The 16,862-nt window shown below is 40.8% G+C and overlaps 1 protein-coding gene across 2 annotated transcripts in view; it reads left to right on the plus strand.

Moving 5' to 3' along the window:
* The window catches only part of Ptprg (protein tyrosine phosphatase receptor type G), a 670,147-nt gene that overhangs the window by 625,385 nt on the left and 27,900 nt on the right, over nucleotides 1-16,862 (plus strand). For both annotated transcript variants that reach the window (XM_034497422.3, XM_034497423.2), the window contains 2 exons: nucleotides 8,470-8,561; nucleotides 16,111-16,207. In XM_034497422.3, the coding sequence (XP_034353313.1) occupies nucleotides 8,470-8,561; nucleotides 16,111-16,207 (189 nt within the window). The remainder of the gene's footprint in view (nucleotides 1-8,469; nucleotides 8,562-16,110; nucleotides 16,208-16,862) is intronic.

The raw sequence follows: 16,862 nt of genomic DNA on the forward strand, positions 1-16,862 counted from the left end.
CAGATGCTGATATCTTATGCAGAAACTACTTTTAATAGTGTTATCCCTCTGTACCTGCAGCTTTAATAGTCTGCTGGAGTGCTTGCCAGCTAATCTATTTTACTTCTCTGAGATCGTTTTAACTTGAATGGGAACTATGTAAGGGCAAATAGACGTAATCGCAGGGCTGTACTACTACCTACCACACAGCAGGCAGTTTTAAGCTATTAGGTGGATTCATGAATGTCAGGAAAACATTTAAAAGTTCACAAAAGCCGTTGTATGCAGCATAAGGTTACATTCTCTGGCTATCAAAAAGCAAACCTGTTTGCAGAGTTATCACTAGGTATGGTTAGAGTTGGGGACTTAATTGTCCCTTTATCTGTCAATAAATGTTGTCATTAGATATTGCTGGAATTGACTATATTCTAGGCAGCCTTTTCTCACCAAGAGTTGTTGAAGAGACAGGAAGGATAACAGAATGGCCTCACTGGTTCCTGCTAGATAGGCAGCTAAAGAATTTAACGCAGGTGGGGGACAAGTGCTACGTACACCCTGGGTTCTTCCTAGTAACTTTTATTGTTGGTGGAGGAGCTGCACCCTAATGAAGAAGTAGCAGAGAGGAGCTAACAGGCTGCATCACTGTGGATGGCTCATCTCCTAGCCTCGCAGGAGCATGTGTGTACCCGCTTTCCCCCCCGGATTGCCTAGGGTATGTCACTGCATCAGTAAAGCCAGCTGTCAGGAAAAACCGGCATTGTCTGTTAAAATTCTCTCTGCTGTGAACCATATCCATAGTGTGACCTGCAACCCACGTCCACACACTGCTGTTTCTTTGAGTGTTAGAACTTCCATTCAGTAGAATCCTCTCAAGATGCCACTGCAGTGCTGCCTTGCTCTACCTTTCAGTAGGCTTCTGCCTTGTTGGTGACCTATTTAATTACGGCGTCGCACACTCAACGCAAAGGCAACTCTTTGAATGCATGTTTCTCTGTCTATTCTGTATTCCAGGCTGGACCTGCATTCAAAATCCTTCTGATTTAGTCACCTGAGTGTGGTGACTCTAAGTCTGTATCATCATATGTGGCTACTGCGCTGATTTTTGTTAAACCCTAAAGCATTAATAGAATCAGTAAGCTGTGCCACCTTTCAGAGAATATTTGATATGCAAATTATTATGGATTTTTTTTACTTTTATTTATTTATTTATTGATTTATTGATTGATTGATTTTTTCGAGACAGGGTTTCTCTGTGTAGCTTGGCTGTCCTGTAACTCACTCTGTAGACCAGGCTGGCCTCAAACTCAGAAATCTGCCTGCCTCTGCCTCCCAAGTGCTGGGATTAAAGGCATGTGTCACCACTGCCTGGCTATTTTTTTTTAAACCTTTAAATTCTCATCCTTTGAAGATAGGAATTTATAGAAAGTTTTAAATTTCTAGTTATCAGTTTTACTAATGCTAACAGGAATGCAGGAATTTGGGGTCTTGGGTATGCTCTTCTGATATAGGAAAGACAATCCTTTCAAAGGTCTTTAAAGAATAAAGACACTCTTGCATCCCCATCCCCACCCCCACCCCATCTCACCTAGCTTGCTGATGGTATAAACTGAAGATGGACAATGTTGGCCAGAATAGCACAGCAACTACAAGAGCATTTTCCACAGCAAAGAAGTGCTTTGAGGTTAGCTTCCAGTCACTGGGAAGTCACATCAGTTACTACAGCAACTGCTCTGTGTGTGTGTGTGTGTGTGTGTGTGTGTGTGTGTGTGTGTGTGTGTGTATGTGTGTGTATGTATGTGTGTTGTATGGGGCCAATGGTGGGGGCCAAGTTAAAGCATGAAAGCCCCAGGAGGCTGGAAAGGAGTTGATTCCAGTTTTTCACTGTTGGGTTTTCAAAACCGAATGCTCTGTGGTTACCAGTTTTGTGTTATGATGGGGGCATAAAGTCTGGTTGAACGAGGCAACCCAGGGGTCAGTCACTGCGTAAGCTTTGTATTTTACAAGGTATTAATGTAGAGACAGAGTTCTGTCTTTCAGATGTGTTAAGTTTTTGAAACAAGCTTTGAAACAAGCCTGCTAGAGCCATGTTATTATTAACAATACGTATTGCATTTTTAAAAATCTGGCTACTAGGTATGCCAGAACGTTCTTGGAAGCCCACCAATCAAGATCCAGAGGAGAGGCTCATGAGTTTAAGGCTAACTTGTACTACACAGCAAGGCATGCCCTCTCAAAGCTCCTCAGCAAGACTAATTTGGGGCATGTTACTCTTGGGTAGAATGCTTTCCCACATTCCTGAAGCCTGTGGCTCAGTCTTAGCATCATACAATGTTGATAGTTAAAAGTAACAAAATAACCAAACATGTGGAAGATCTCTTTATATATGTATGTGTGTGTGTAAGTATATGTATGAATGTTTGTATGAATGTGTGTATGTACATATGTATATATGTATGTATGTGAATATGCACGCATGTATGCATATATATGTATGCATATGTATATACCTGAGATGCCACGGATCTCCTAGGCAGACATTCTGCCAATGAATTCCTGTATTCCTTGTCAGATGCTGTTCTTTTGAAACAACAAATGTGAATAAAATTTCTATAAGTTCTTAATGAAGCATTACCAGTGTATATTGTGTCAAGATTGCATTTACAATAGTATATTCTTTTAGACTTCTTTTGTAGATACTTTTTAAAATTAAAAGTTAGTTCTTAAACCTAACCTGCTAAAAGCAAACACTTTTATATACAAATGTGTTTATACAGATGTGTAACATGTCAAAATCAAATGTCCTTAAAAATGTTTTCCCCAGAAATTAGAAAACCTAACAAAATGTGGGGGCTACTCGTAGCCTAGGACCCCAGAAATGATTCACACCTTCCCAGCAGTTAAAATACAGCCTAATAATTTAAAGGTCACCAGCTTCAGCTGGGTGCCAGCATATAAAAGGGTTTATACACGCTGTTTAAAACCCTTGGGATTATATCAACCTTGTTGGCATATTTTATTTATACGAAAATTATCTCCAAAGGAGATTCATTGGCCTTTTGACTATAATGAACCCCTTTCTTAGTTGACTTCGTTGTGTCATAAACGAGAAGATTTCTTTTATGTCAGGAAATGAAATGCTTTCACCTCCAAACGCTCCTTACATCCCAAGTTTGATTGAGACAAAACTCTATTTATTGTGCTCTAACTTGAGAACTACAATCTTGATAGCATTATTTTCTTTTGTGTTTATTTTATCTTCCTATGTTGACATGGACCAATCCTAGAGGCCTGAAATTGGACTCTGGGAGGCTAGACAGGCAGTCAGCAGGGAACTAGGCTTTTGGGATTGAGGTCTATCTACTAGAGATGTGCTTATCAGGACCAGGTCCTGTCTCAGTGGGGAGACTGGGGAAGCGTTTGAGCAGCAGTGAAGTGGAGTCCTGGACTAGTGTTGTGTATGTTCTCCCTGCCTGTAGGCAGAGTCAGCTGGAATTCCGGATAAGGTTTAAAAAGTTGCTGAGGGTTAAATGAACCTTCCACAAGGATTTTTTTTTTAAACAGAGTGGGTGACCTAAGGATGTCTGAAATGTTAATGCTTTTTTTTTTTTTTTTAACAAACATGCCCATCCACTTCCCAAATCAGCAAGAGGGATATTTTCTTGAATAGATTTTTATCCAGTGGACTCAGCAGCTAGCACCTTGGCATCAGCAAGGCCACCAGTGATCCAATGTAAACTTTTCAGGCAGTGAAGCAGGCATATCATTCTGATTTGTTGTTGTTGTTGTTGTTGTTGTTGTTGTTGTTGTTGTTGTTGTTGTTGGAAAACTCCATTCAAATGCTAGGACTGTACTAAGAAGGAACCTGGCTTTGGAAGCAGCCTGGGGCTGATGAACACTGGGCAAGTGCCTTCATTTCTCTAGATCACGTGATTTCTCCCCTGGGTTATATGGTACAGGAAGAGCAAGTAGTACCTAATGACAACTCACAGCTATTAGATAGTCACCAAATGCCAAGCATCTTTCAAGTCCTCAGTGAACTAAGCATTGGCACTACTGCCATTTCCCCCAGATAGGGGCAAGGAATCCCAGAGAGGCAGCCATAGCCCAGGCAACATGGCTCTGACTTTTCTGCTCATGCTATTGAGCATACATGCCTGATTGATAGAAGCTGTTGATTAGATAGGACTGATAAATAGAGCGTAATTCTCCTGGTGGCTGGGTAAGATGGCTGGAGCTAGCCTTTGCTATTGATTTTTTTCTCTCTGGTATCAAACCATAGATGACAGCAAGAAAATTAACTTCTTCTCTTTTTATCAGATTTTCCTTAAGATTAAGAGAGACATTAAGTCTGGCATGGATAGAGTAGGTTGGAGAAGCCTAAGGTATTGCTGAGTTACTGCTTATCATGCTAAAGATGCAAGGACTTACTGTGGATCTGCGAAGGGGATTTTCTTTCTGTTCAGATGCATTGGTCCTTACTGCTAGCAGTGGCATGTGAGCTCACCATTATCTAAGCTTTGATGCCTTCTTCTGGGCAAAAGTTGCTTTCTTCCCTTCATCCTCTAATACCCTGCTGTTGGCACCTACAAGTCAGAGACTAAAATGAGGTCTTCTTGTGGATTAGCCCACATGAAAGGACTGCCATTTTCATGGTGTGATTCTCATCACAGAAAGCTAAACCTTTGGAGCTAAGAATGAACGATCATATTTGATAACAGAAGTTCACACTTTGGATTCTGATCCTCAGCTGATTATATCAAACATTTTTATATTTATAATCAAGGGCTTTAGTGATAACTCTCGGTGGCCTCGTTTTTACCTAACAAATCTTCTATAGCAGAAAATTCTGCAAATGAGAATCCTGGCACAGAGTGACCATTACTTATCAGTGTAAGCAACGTATTCTGCTCAATGCCATGTTCTTCCTTTAACCTCCTTGAACTTTAAGAATGAAGACAGTACATAGCAACCCAGGCTCTGACGTCACCAAAGCTCAGCCCAGCCATTCACGTTAGATAAGTGGCCTCAAGTGTCCTTTATATGTATCACAAAGATATTTCTGTTCCCTGGTTCTTGTAAAGAAGAGTCCATTCAAAGTGTCATCATAGGCCGCTTTGGCAACCAGGACAGGCTTAATGATGTCTCTCTTTCAATTATACCAACTCCATCTTTATACTGTTTCCCCATCTATCCTCGTAATTGACTTCTAAGTCTGGGTTTACACAGAACATGCCTTCAGTTCTAGCCTACCCCTTTTCTTCATGCTTCTGTAACCATTACATCTATCAGTGGTTTCCCGGTCACATCCAACATGTTCATGGCAACAGCAGTATTCAATATGCAGATTACATTCTGTTTTTTTCCTCACTTTCTTATGTGGGTTTGAGTTCTGACACAAATGTTGCCCATGAACAGGGACCATCTTCATAATATCTGTCTGATCCTGGGTGCCCAGTCAGTGATTTATACAGCTGTTACCCACTGTGGGACATAAAGGTTGAGTTGGTCCTGAGTTAGAACACACTCTTATGGATCAACACCCAACTTTTTGTGCCATATCCATCTATGATGGCTAATCTTGGTGGTCAACTTGACACACCCTGGAAAAAGGGGACTCTCAGTTGAGGAATTGCCTTCACCTGATTAGCCTATGGGCACACCTTGAAGCATTTTCTTGATCGCCAATTGAAGTAGGAAGCCTCAGGCCATTGTAGATGGCACGATCCCCTAGGCATGTGGGCCTGGGCAGTATAAGAAAACCTGGTGCAAACTAGTAAGCAGCATTTCTTTATGCTTTCTGCCCCAGATTCCCTCTTGAGCTCCTGCCTTGGCTTCCTTCCTTTCCTCTCCAAGATGCCTTTAGCTAGAGTGTTTCATCAGAGCAACAGGAAACCACACTAGAACGTCATCCTTCATTTTTAAGAAACTGTTTTCTTGTAAGAGGAGGAGGCTTGCATTACTTATACCAGAGCACATTTTGATATACAATGGATGTATGCAAAGCAGTGGCCATTAATTGGTTCTGCTATTTTATCTATAATCTAACTTTTTTTTTTAGGAGAAAATAACATCTTGTAGATAGACATTTTCCTGCACCAAGTGGGATCTCTCCAGGTCAAAACTGAGCAGACCAGGCCTGTGGTACTGTTCAAAATCATTGATAAAACTTACTAGAAAAATTATCCGAGAAATAGTTAACCAGGACTTCTCATTAATTGCTGTGTTATGTTTGTCTTATGACAGAAAAGTTATATGACCCCAGTAGTGTTTATCTTGACTGAAGGACAAGTGATGGGCTCTCTGGGCAGTTGTCAGTAGTCTATATAGCATGCCTCTTGTGCACATCTGCTTATGTAGTGCTCAAATGATGGTTTTGATGGTACCCAGGAATCCAGAAGGTATGGACCAGGTATGGCTTAGTTTCCTTGGATAAAAACTCAAATGAAACATATAGTACATCACATGTTTCCGTGATGACCATACTGAGTGCTACTTAAGTTTACTGCATACTATCATGGGTTAACAAGCAGTTTGATTTTTGCAGTTGATCACACTCTAGAAGAAAAGGAGTTTACTATGAACTTGAAAGAATTTCTTTTCAAGACTTGCCATGGTCTGTGACCTTCAAATGCCATGTTTTTTGTTTGTTTGTTTGTTTGTTTGTTTACCTTAGCATCTTGATGTCTTAAAAACCTTTTATGTTACCCATAAAATATCTGAGTGTAACAAACATTTTTTTTCCCATTTTGAACCAAGCTCCATGTCCTTCATCTCAATGCCATAAATTTCTGGGACTTGGAAATTCCAAACAGTGGTCATAGAATAAAATATTGGTGTCACCAATTATAACTGTGTCAGTCTGTCCTTGAGAACTGTTATAAAGTCCAAAGATGTGTTTATCCTTGGACACTTAGGTTTTTGAGATTTCCTCAACTTTGTGCATATTAATTCTTTTCTCAGTCAGCCTGAGGACCTCTCATTACCATATGACTTGTTATAAAAATTCACTCACTTCTAAACATCTTAAGTGATCAGATAATTTTGGAAACTTTTCTTGAATAGCATTCTGCTAAATATTCTGGGCAAACATTTTGGCTCTTCATAGTTTGTTAATGCTGGTTAGATCGTGGGAGCTATAGATTTCTTGGGCGTACAAAGTGATTGCATATTCATGAACATATTCAATCCTGAAATATTTGTAAATAACTTGGCAATTTTTTTCATAAAGTTTACTATTAAAGTGATTAGGGTTTTAATTGTTCACACAGAGAGAATCTGTGTTTGCAGAGTACCAGCAATTCTGTTTAAATAATGTTGCAATGCCGAGTGACTTAGATTATGAACATATAAATCACCTTTCTTAAACAAAGTATAAGAGTTGCTATTTTCCACTGAAGAATGATTCAAGTTTGAAAATGTCAATAGATGCAAAAAGCCACCCTAGAGCACTGCTCTCTCAAAAGGAAGTGGAGAAAGAATGACAGAGTCAATGTTAACTGTCACCAGATGAAGAGAAATCAGATTGTCAGGCCTGCATCTATAAAATTCTTGCCAAAGTAGGACCTCGTTTACACATACAGATCTTCATACCCTTTGCTAAGAAAAGCATCTGCGGCAGTTTAGATGTTTGTGCGTTTGCCAAAGATCTTTCACTCTGAATAAAGTAAATGTCATGTCTGTTGTTTATCTCAAATTCAGCCGAGTATTTTTAAAGGAAATATTTGCGGGGGAGGGCTGAGGGAGGAGGAGTTCCGAGTGGCAGAGAGGGGGTGGGTGTGGCCATTTATCAGAAACAGTCAGGGATCAGACTGGCTCTCTGTAAATAAACCTAACACGTGCATTAGGTTCCTTTCAAAGTGATGAAATAAACTGGGGTGTGTGGAGTGTTCCAGAATCTACACCTAGGCTGTCATCACAAAAAAAAAAAAAAAAAAAAAAGTCCAGTTAATTCTATCAAATTGATTATTTGGCACCATATAGACACAGCTGCCTTGAGCTAAAATTCTGAACACTTAAAGATAGATGGCTTTGTACAGCTGATACAAGGGCATCTATCTGAGTGATACAGCTCATGTAGACTACAGAGACTTCAAGTAAACTTAGGTGCTGCGTGTTCAAGCCTCAGCCATTAAATAATAATTAAAATTAAAAACCTGTGAATTAGCAAAGATTCTTGGCAAAAGGATACCCTTGGTAAAACTAGAATTTTATGCAAGAGTATGATGTATGCCCTTAACTGTGTAAATTGTCTTCAAAATAAGTATATAGATGGTTTTTGAAATGACTTATTTAGCCTGCTGTTAAGCATCAGGGTCCTAACTAGACCTTGATGTAAAATGAAGTCTAAGACCTTTCGTCAGAAACTTATTTCACTTGATACAATTTTATCATTTTTGGCAGATATTTATCTTAAGTCTGAGTTGCTTTCTAAATGTCATTTGTCTTATGAGTGTATTCTGTGTGACCCTGAGTATTACTTCATTCCTCCAGATGACATGGAAGCCATTCCTGTCAAACAGTTTGGTAAACACATCGGTGAGCTCTATTCCAATAGCCAGCACGGGTTCTCAGAAGATTTTGAGGTATGTCTCAAAACTGAAAACTAATTTCTAGAAAGCTTATTTTTATCTCATAAGAATTTCTGAAAGCGTGAACTGCATTTATTCTAAGACTCTCGGGACAATAACTCTGCCAACTGGAGATGTCTCTCTCTTTTTACTGATGTTCTTGCAAACATTTCCCCAAGAAGATGCAGAGAGAGGGAGTTGGCTTCGGATGTTCTGCACGTACATGTCTGTGGAAGATCAGGCAGACTGGTTGAGGGAAGGACAGTCAGTGAGGATGGGTTCTCTGGTTCTTAAATCTAAGGAGGAGTACAGTCACACTGCCAAGCTCCCTGATTCCATGTCATTTCTGGGATGTACATGGTAGCGTAGAGACAGGAGGTTTGGCATCAGAGAAAGTGCTGGCTCTGCCAGAAGTGAGCTTCCTAAGTTCTTGGGCCAATCACTTCATCTCTGATCCCCACTTTGCTCATCCTTAAAAATGGTGCTAATGTCACCCACATCATAAAGTTGCTAGGCTAAAAAATAAACATCTAGAAAGTGCTGGATTAATTATTAATCGACTGTTGTTGTTTTTGTGAGTATTAATCCTTGAGGAGGCGAAGTGGGTTAACACAGCCTTCTGATTTTAAGAGCTGGTGTGTAGGAAACAAGGTAGAGAAATGGCGGGTCCCTCGCTGCCAGCTCTGGGTCCCGTGCCAGTTCAGCAGTGACAGGGTGTCAATGAGGAGCTATTAAACAGACTGCCCTTTTCTTCACTGAAGCGCATCCCTGGCAGCAGGGCCTGTGTGGAGCAGGGCAGGCTTTCATGGCAGCTCAGCTGTCTTCTAGCTGTAGGGGTGAGTGGGTTTCTCTTTCCATTTCTATAGTGTAATGGAAATGATGGTAAAGATCCTTTCTCGCCCCACCTCTTCTTGCACAATTGGATATAGGGCTCAAATAAAGGAATGGGAAGTCAGCACTTGGGGACCATGAAGGACACATACAGCTCTGAAGTGCAATTATCTTGCATGAACAATAAGAAAAATGGGACCAGAGCCCCTGTCTCTATGCAAATTTGGAATCCCCAAGGGCCATCAGAAAGGCAATTATATTGACATCCCAGGTTAAATTAAGTTTTTCTCTGAGGTTCTTTTGTTGTTAGTTTTGTTCCCTTTTTGTTTTGTTTTGTGGTTTGGTTTGGTTTGGGTTTAGGTTTTTATTGGAAACAGTGATAGCAACAGTGATGGAGAGAAAGAACTTGGCTTTTGTGGAATGAACAAACGCTTGTCAACTATTTAATGCTGCTATTGCATGCTGACCTCAAAAGGTGCCTGTTCTATGACAAAGAACATGGCTTAAGTCAAACATTTTGTATTCATGAGGACAGCAAATGTGTGTGCTGTTAAAGTGATTTAGTTCAATTGGCTGTTGGCTGGATGACTGAGCAACAATATTGAGGCGTTTAACAATGTTGATGGTATTCAGGACAAACATTTATCCTCTAGAGAACAGAATTTGATCAGGATGATCAAATGCAACTCCGGTTTCTCAATTATTTATGATCTGAGACCCCAGTGCTATTCATCACAGCTGGTTTTGACACCATTTAATTATTCAAAATAATCAGCTACACCTCTGTATACTTGATCTGACTTAAAGATGGGCTTGGCTGTATCAAAATCATGCCCGGGAACAAATCCTGGGCATTTATTTGTGCTCTATTTCTAGTCTAGAAATACTAATACTGTGGGTTAATGGTTTATTCACCTAGCATCAGTACTGTGGGCTGGTGGTTAATGCAAGTTGGCTGGGGAAGCTAAGCAAAAACACCCACTGTACTTCTATTAGCGTCTCCTGACTCCACCTGGGGAAGTTGAAAGCTGAGTTACTTCAAATTTCTGGAAAAAAAAAAAAATAGAAAAGCAGAGACATAGAGTGGAGAATGATGAGACCCGATATACTGTGACCTTTAAAATTTACCAAAACTTTGAAGGATTTTTAAACAAACACATTTTCTATTTTAGTAACCTTGCTAAAAGGGAAAGGTAGTAAGAAGCCATGTGAGAGAGTAAGGCTATTTTATACACAGAGGTAGTAGCTGACCATGTCAGGAAGGGCCAAAAAAGAGATTTTGTGTAATAGGGAGAAGAAATAAGTAATTAGAATGAACCCATTATGGTCAGAGAGTATAAGCTCAGCAGCAGATTTCCCTTCACTATGAGGAACAACCATGGCCAGCGCTTCCTTAGCGCAGTGTATTGCTAACTGCAGTGTATTACAGCACTCATTTCTTTGATCTCATTTCTCAATGACCTCATTGTAAAGTTGAAAAAACTTTATCCATAAGAAAACCAAGATATTAGGTGGTCAGGTTTTGAAATGGCAGCAGCAGGGGATTGAGACCTTTGCTGTCAAAGTCCAAGCCATTTGGTGATCCCCAGTAGCTTCCAGACTTGTGAAAGTCATGACCTGTAATGAGCTGGAGTCAAGAAACATACACAAGGGTGTGCTTGACTGTCATGAATCTGTGCCTTGGCAAAAAATACAATGAGATGGAGGTGTTGGGGGGGGGGGGAGGCTCCTACATGTATAGGTAAGAATGGAGGTGTTGGGGGCCCCTTCCTACATAAGAAGGTAAGGATGGAGGTGTTGGGGGGCCCCTCCTACATAAGAAGGTAAGGATGGGGGTGTTGGGGGGGGCCCCCTCCTACATAAGAAGGTAAGGATGGAGGTGTTTTGTGGCCTCTCCTACATGTGTAGGTAAGAAGTACATGATCTTTCTGTTATAAAAACCTTTTTAGATGCAAATGTGGCTTACAGAAATCCTACTCAACATCTAAACAGAAGCCTCTCATTATCAAATCACTGATCTTTGTAAGAATAACCCCTCATGCTTGGAGTTAGTGAGGCAAGTTACAATAAGTGACTATCAACTAATCCTTGTCTATGTGCAAGATACAGAGATGAATTAGAATCCTTGCCCTACACAGTTCCTTTTGGTGGTGCTGGGCGGAGACCAGAGAGAAATGACAAAGAAATGGGCTAAAACAAACCAGAGCTCTAGCACTTCACGAGGCTCTCCAGTTGTGAGGCCCTGTGGGTTTTGACTGGCTATTTCAGCGCTGGCTCTCTTTGTCTTCTCTGGTTTTTAAATCTTGGGATTAAAAAAAAAAAAATGAAGTGAGTAACTGTCATATTTTAAGGATGCTGTTGCTGGGGAGGGGGCTGGGAACAGCCCATTTGAGTAACCTTGTGTCTTTGTCTAGAGGTAAAACTGAAACCCAGTGTCTCATCTTTGCCAGATAAATTGTGAACAGTCTCCAAAGCTGGGGACATTACACCTCTCAAAGATTCTCCAGTCTGTGTGTCTCATCTTAGGCTAGTGTATCCCGGTTCCTTTCTCCTGGCTACCTGAACTGATTCATTCACTGGACTTCCTGGAGAGTGCCTTTCCCAGAGTGGCTTAATTTTGTTTTTGTTTTAATATCAGAAACCTCTTCCCCTGCCCCCCACAATCATAATGTGGAAGGCTTCTTAAAGTACAGCACTGGCTAATACATGGGGGTTAGAGGTATCAGAAGTTTAAAGGCTGGACATGGAGATGAGGCCAGAGGTCCATGGCCCTTGCCATAATCCTTTGGGGATGGACTCTGCTCCAATTAACTACTGAGCTAAATGTGGACTGGTGGTTCATCTTGTCAAGAACATAAAGCTTTTCCACCTGAGCCCATGCACTGAGGGACTAGTGGCCCCATGGTTTTGTGTCACAAATGGAGACTTCAGTGACTGCTACTGATGTGGAAATCCCTGGAAAGAGATGTCATACTCCACGAAGACTGAGGGGTGACAGAAGCTGACCCTGGAGGAGCTTCTGAACATATGGCAGACTGTGCATTTGGTCTTGAATGTTAAAGAAACAAGTGTTCAAGTGTTTGTTTGTTTGTTTGTTTGTTTGTTTGTTGGGTTGGGTTGGGCTAGGTTGGGTTGGATTTGGTTTGGTTTCTCAAAACGGGATTTTTCTGTATAGCTCTGGCTCTCTTGGAATTCACTGTACAGACCAGGCTGGCCTCAAACTCAGAGATCCACCTACCTCTGCCTCCCTAGTACTGGGATTAAAGGTGTGTGTCACTACCACCTGGCTTAGAAATGTGTTTTAAATCCTTATCAAGAAAAGTAACTGTTTAAGTAAAGCCTTTTATAAAAGGAGTTGGGCAATCTTATTAAACTCTATGACTTTGTGCCTGAAAGGAATTTTATTTTCTAGACGAGCTGTGGAACAGTAGAACAGGCAGCTGCCGGGGGCAAAGACCATGGGTTTGAATAGTGGGGGTGGAACAATGAATGGTGGTAAAGGCCTGTGGGGAACCATGCCACCGTTCTGAAGAGCACAGATTTAATGCTGAGATGAGAACAGGCGCTGATAGATGATAAGAGTCTGAAAGGGTGCTAAAGGAATTCTTCAGGTTCCTGCATTGGAAGAAAGTCAGTTGTAATGGCCAAGGACAAGATGGTAAAGGCACAGCTTAGCAAATCTCTGTTGAGGACCAGCTTCCTGTTGGATTGTAACAGCTCTGGACTAGTCATGACCTAATAATGCACTGCACTGTCTGTAGGTTAGTCCCCTTAACACGCCAGGTCTAAAGGATTTTCTTCCAGAGTTCTTTGTTGGGTTATCTGAAAGATATGTAGGTAGTATTTGTTTGAATGGTGCCACAGAACGGTAGACTAGCAGGCCTTTCCATGCCCTCTAGGTGGCCTCTCCCCACAACAACTTCAAGCAGAAGGAGATTGAACCCAGTACATCTCCCAAGAATTCTGCCAATAGCAAATGATAGTATTTCCATGTCTTATTATTAACTTTATTTTTTTTTCTTTTTAAGCCCACTCTTTTCTCTTGGCCCTCCCTGTGGGCGTGTATCTATCAATATCCAGAATATCTACTTTTAGAATTCTAGATTTGTTATATAGACAATAAAATACAAACAAGCTTAACCTTAAAATTCTCATCAAAGTGCTAACTAAATAGTTCCCTATACATACACCATCAGCCAGGGTCACTTTAAAAGGCTGTACTATCTATTAAAATCACATTCATTTTAAAATACCAATTCTGATAGAGAACAGCCACTCCAGGATCACACGATATTAGCATCTGAATCAGCCAGGCCACACTGCAAGGAGTCACAGGTGACATTATTATTCAAAAAACAAAATCTAAAGGCCTTAGTCAAACCCACGAGTTCTAATAAAAGCAGACCTAGGATTACTTATGATTCTTTATGTCGTTCACATAATTGGAAACAGGCAATAGAGAGAACACCTCAGACCAGGGGTTTTAGAAAACAAAACACTATTTGATTGGCTGCCTTTAATGATGGCTTTACAAAGGCAACCCTAGTCAATTTCAGTCTATTGTAACAGAGGCCCAGCTCTGTCCATGGCTGGGGTAGTCAGATCATAGAACAGGGGAGAGAAGGAAAAAATCAATAGACAATGAATCTCAAACCAAAGAACTCAAGGCTATGATCTCTTAGTATGAAATGTCTGACCATCTCTGCCTTAAAGGGTACCTGCCAAAAAGGACGGCCTTCCCAGAGCAGCAGCAGGGTGTTGACTTGTCTCTGGGATTTTTGTAGAGAGTAATGATATTTAGGATGCAAAGCCATTTGTGAAATGTTTTGCCTTAAACTGCCCTCAAGCTTTTTAAAGCAGTTCCAGAAAGCAAGTCCCAGTGTTCTCAAGTAGAATTGTTGTTGCTGTGTTTTGGCCAGTGTTGAGATAGTAGACTCTCGATCTTGTACTTACACTTTTTTTTTTTTTTTTCATTTTAGAAAAAAGAGCCAAAGGCAACCCTATGGCTCTTTAAGCCACTGTTTACAAAACTGAGTCATACACTAGAATAGAACAGAAGATAACAGAATCTATCCCACTCAGTAGGGGTAAGAAACTGGTGAGAATCACTAAACACTCCCGAAGAGATAGATCACATTGATGCCTATGGGGTCTTTTCTTTAGTGGTAGCTGGGATGATCCACAGTTATGAAAAACTGCATATAGGCTTCCAGGTATTGGAGACTCAATAATATGGCTCCCTTGAAAAGATCACAACCCTTTATATCTCGTTATTTTACCTCAGAGATGCTTTTTGTGGACAAAGGGCTCCTCCTTAGGAAGTACTTTGTGGTTCTCTAAGACGATCAGTGTTCATCCTGCTGTTAACTGCATAGATGCTATAAGGAGCTGCTTTGTGGAACTAAATTGTCTGCCATATGTCAAACATTCCCCTGGCGATCTTCTGATGTTGTTCCTAGTCATAGCAGCAGCTACTCACTGCTAATGACTTCCTTATTGGTTAGTTTGGTATCTCTTTGTGTTGGGCACATTCAGGGCACAGGAATCTGGCTTTTCAGCCACCTTATATTGGGCCAATAGATGTTTATATCTGGGGCTGGGGTAGTGGAGCAGTCTTGCTCCTGACACCACTGTGTTTCTAATGAAAGTTCAGTTGACTAAAACTAGAGTTCACAAACAGTTAATCAAGGCCAACTGTATCTGAGCCAGTCAAGAGAATTAGTTGGGCTAAACATGACTGTTATTTCAAACAGACTTTTTAGCTTGTGGAGTTCTGTCTGTGAAACGAGGCCAGGCAGTCTACAAGCACATTGCAAATCCTGGTGTATTGTCCCTCTTGGACGTTCCCGTGCATCCTGTAAGACTCCAGTGAATTGCCATGTCCTATTTTAAGCCTCCCTCGGTTCCTCTATTTTTATTCCCATATTTTTTTCCTCAGTCCTCTTCTCTGTTGATCACATTTGGCTAACAGTCTTTTTTTCTTATAGACTATGATTTATTTAAAAAGAGATTCTTTTGTAACTCAGACTCTAAAGGAGATATTGTTTGGTACCACCCAAATACTAGGTCAAAAGTGAATGAATGAAGCCAAATTCACATTATCCCCATGCCTGCTATGGTTACAGCAGTGCTCAGACCTGACTGAGTTAGAGGAAACAATGGCCCTGGCGGGGCTGAGTAGACCCTTCACCTCTGGCTCTCTATAGCTGTATCTGTAGGTATGAGTGTGTGCATACAGGAGGGAGGAGTCATACCGTGTAAGATGACGCCAGACAATGAGAACTGCAATGCTAGGTGATTTCACCATAATACCAGTATACTTAGACAGACTAGGCCAGTCACTCCACAGGACCTTGTCATGCAGTCGAGATCGTGGAAAGCATGCGTTTATGAAGTTGTTTCCAAAACAAAGGACATCCTGTTTTACAGGATTGCATAATGAATCTCAGGGTCCCTATAAAATGGCAATATTAATTTTTGTCCTCTGTGTAATGTGCTGCACCTTATATGATTGGTAGTGCTCTAGGTCTGTTCATTTCAACAAATGGATTAATGTGTGCATTAAGATACACTCTAGCTTCCTTGGCACTAGGCCCTGAGCATTCTTCAGCTACAGTGTGGTCTTAGAGAACTACTATCATGTATGTAGCTGTGCTTATAGCATATTGCATGATGCATGGTGGCAGTTTCTATTGATTTCTCCTGTGTTTAAAACCTTGTTTTTCTTCATCAGGAAGTCCAGCGCTGTACATCTGATATGAACATCACTGCAGAACATTCCAATCATCCAGACAACAAGCACAAAAACAGATACATCAACATTTTAGCATGTGAGTAATAACCTTTAGATTATCTTCCACTGTAAGGAAAATTAAGTCTTCATGCTGCATAAAAAGCCAGACAGAACCAGAGTGCTGAGAAAGGCTGAAAACTGAAAGCTAGTTTATCACGGGGTCTATGCAATGTGAGGGCATTTTCTGCCTGTGTGATAGGATGAAGTGGGAGCTGACGGATGCATGTCCCTAATGATCACCTGGATGGCCAGGATTGTGTGGTACTTTGTTATGTGCTCACTGACCATCTGTACATATTCTTGGGAAAAAGTCTTCTCTCATCTTTAACTCTTCCACATTTTCTTAGCTGAATTTTATCTCTTTACCATTGAACTTTATATATTGTGGGGTTCCCTACATTCTGCTTGTTCCTTGTTATTTTTTAATGGTGTCCTCTAAAACAACTCTTCAAAAGCCTGTCAGCATCTAACCTAACCTGTTTATTGTTGGTGCTGGTTTTTAAGATCATATCTTAGAAAGGAAGACCATGCCAAGTTTACTCTTATGTTTTTGTCCTTAGAGTTTTGTGGGTTTAGCATTCTTCTTTAGGTCTTTGATCCATCAGGATTAATTGTTTTTTGTGTTCTGTATCTACTTACTATGGCTTAAGATTTAAAGAATTCTCCCTCATTGAACTGGCTTAGCACTTTCA

Source organism: Arvicanthis niloticus, chromosome 3 (genome assembly GCF_011762505.2).
Source record: "Arvicanthis niloticus isolate mArvNil1 chromosome 3, mArvNil1.pat.X, whole genome shotgun sequence".
Classification (NCBI taxonomy): domain Eukaryota; kingdom Metazoa; phylum Chordata; class Mammalia; order Rodentia; family Muridae; genus Arvicanthis; species Arvicanthis niloticus.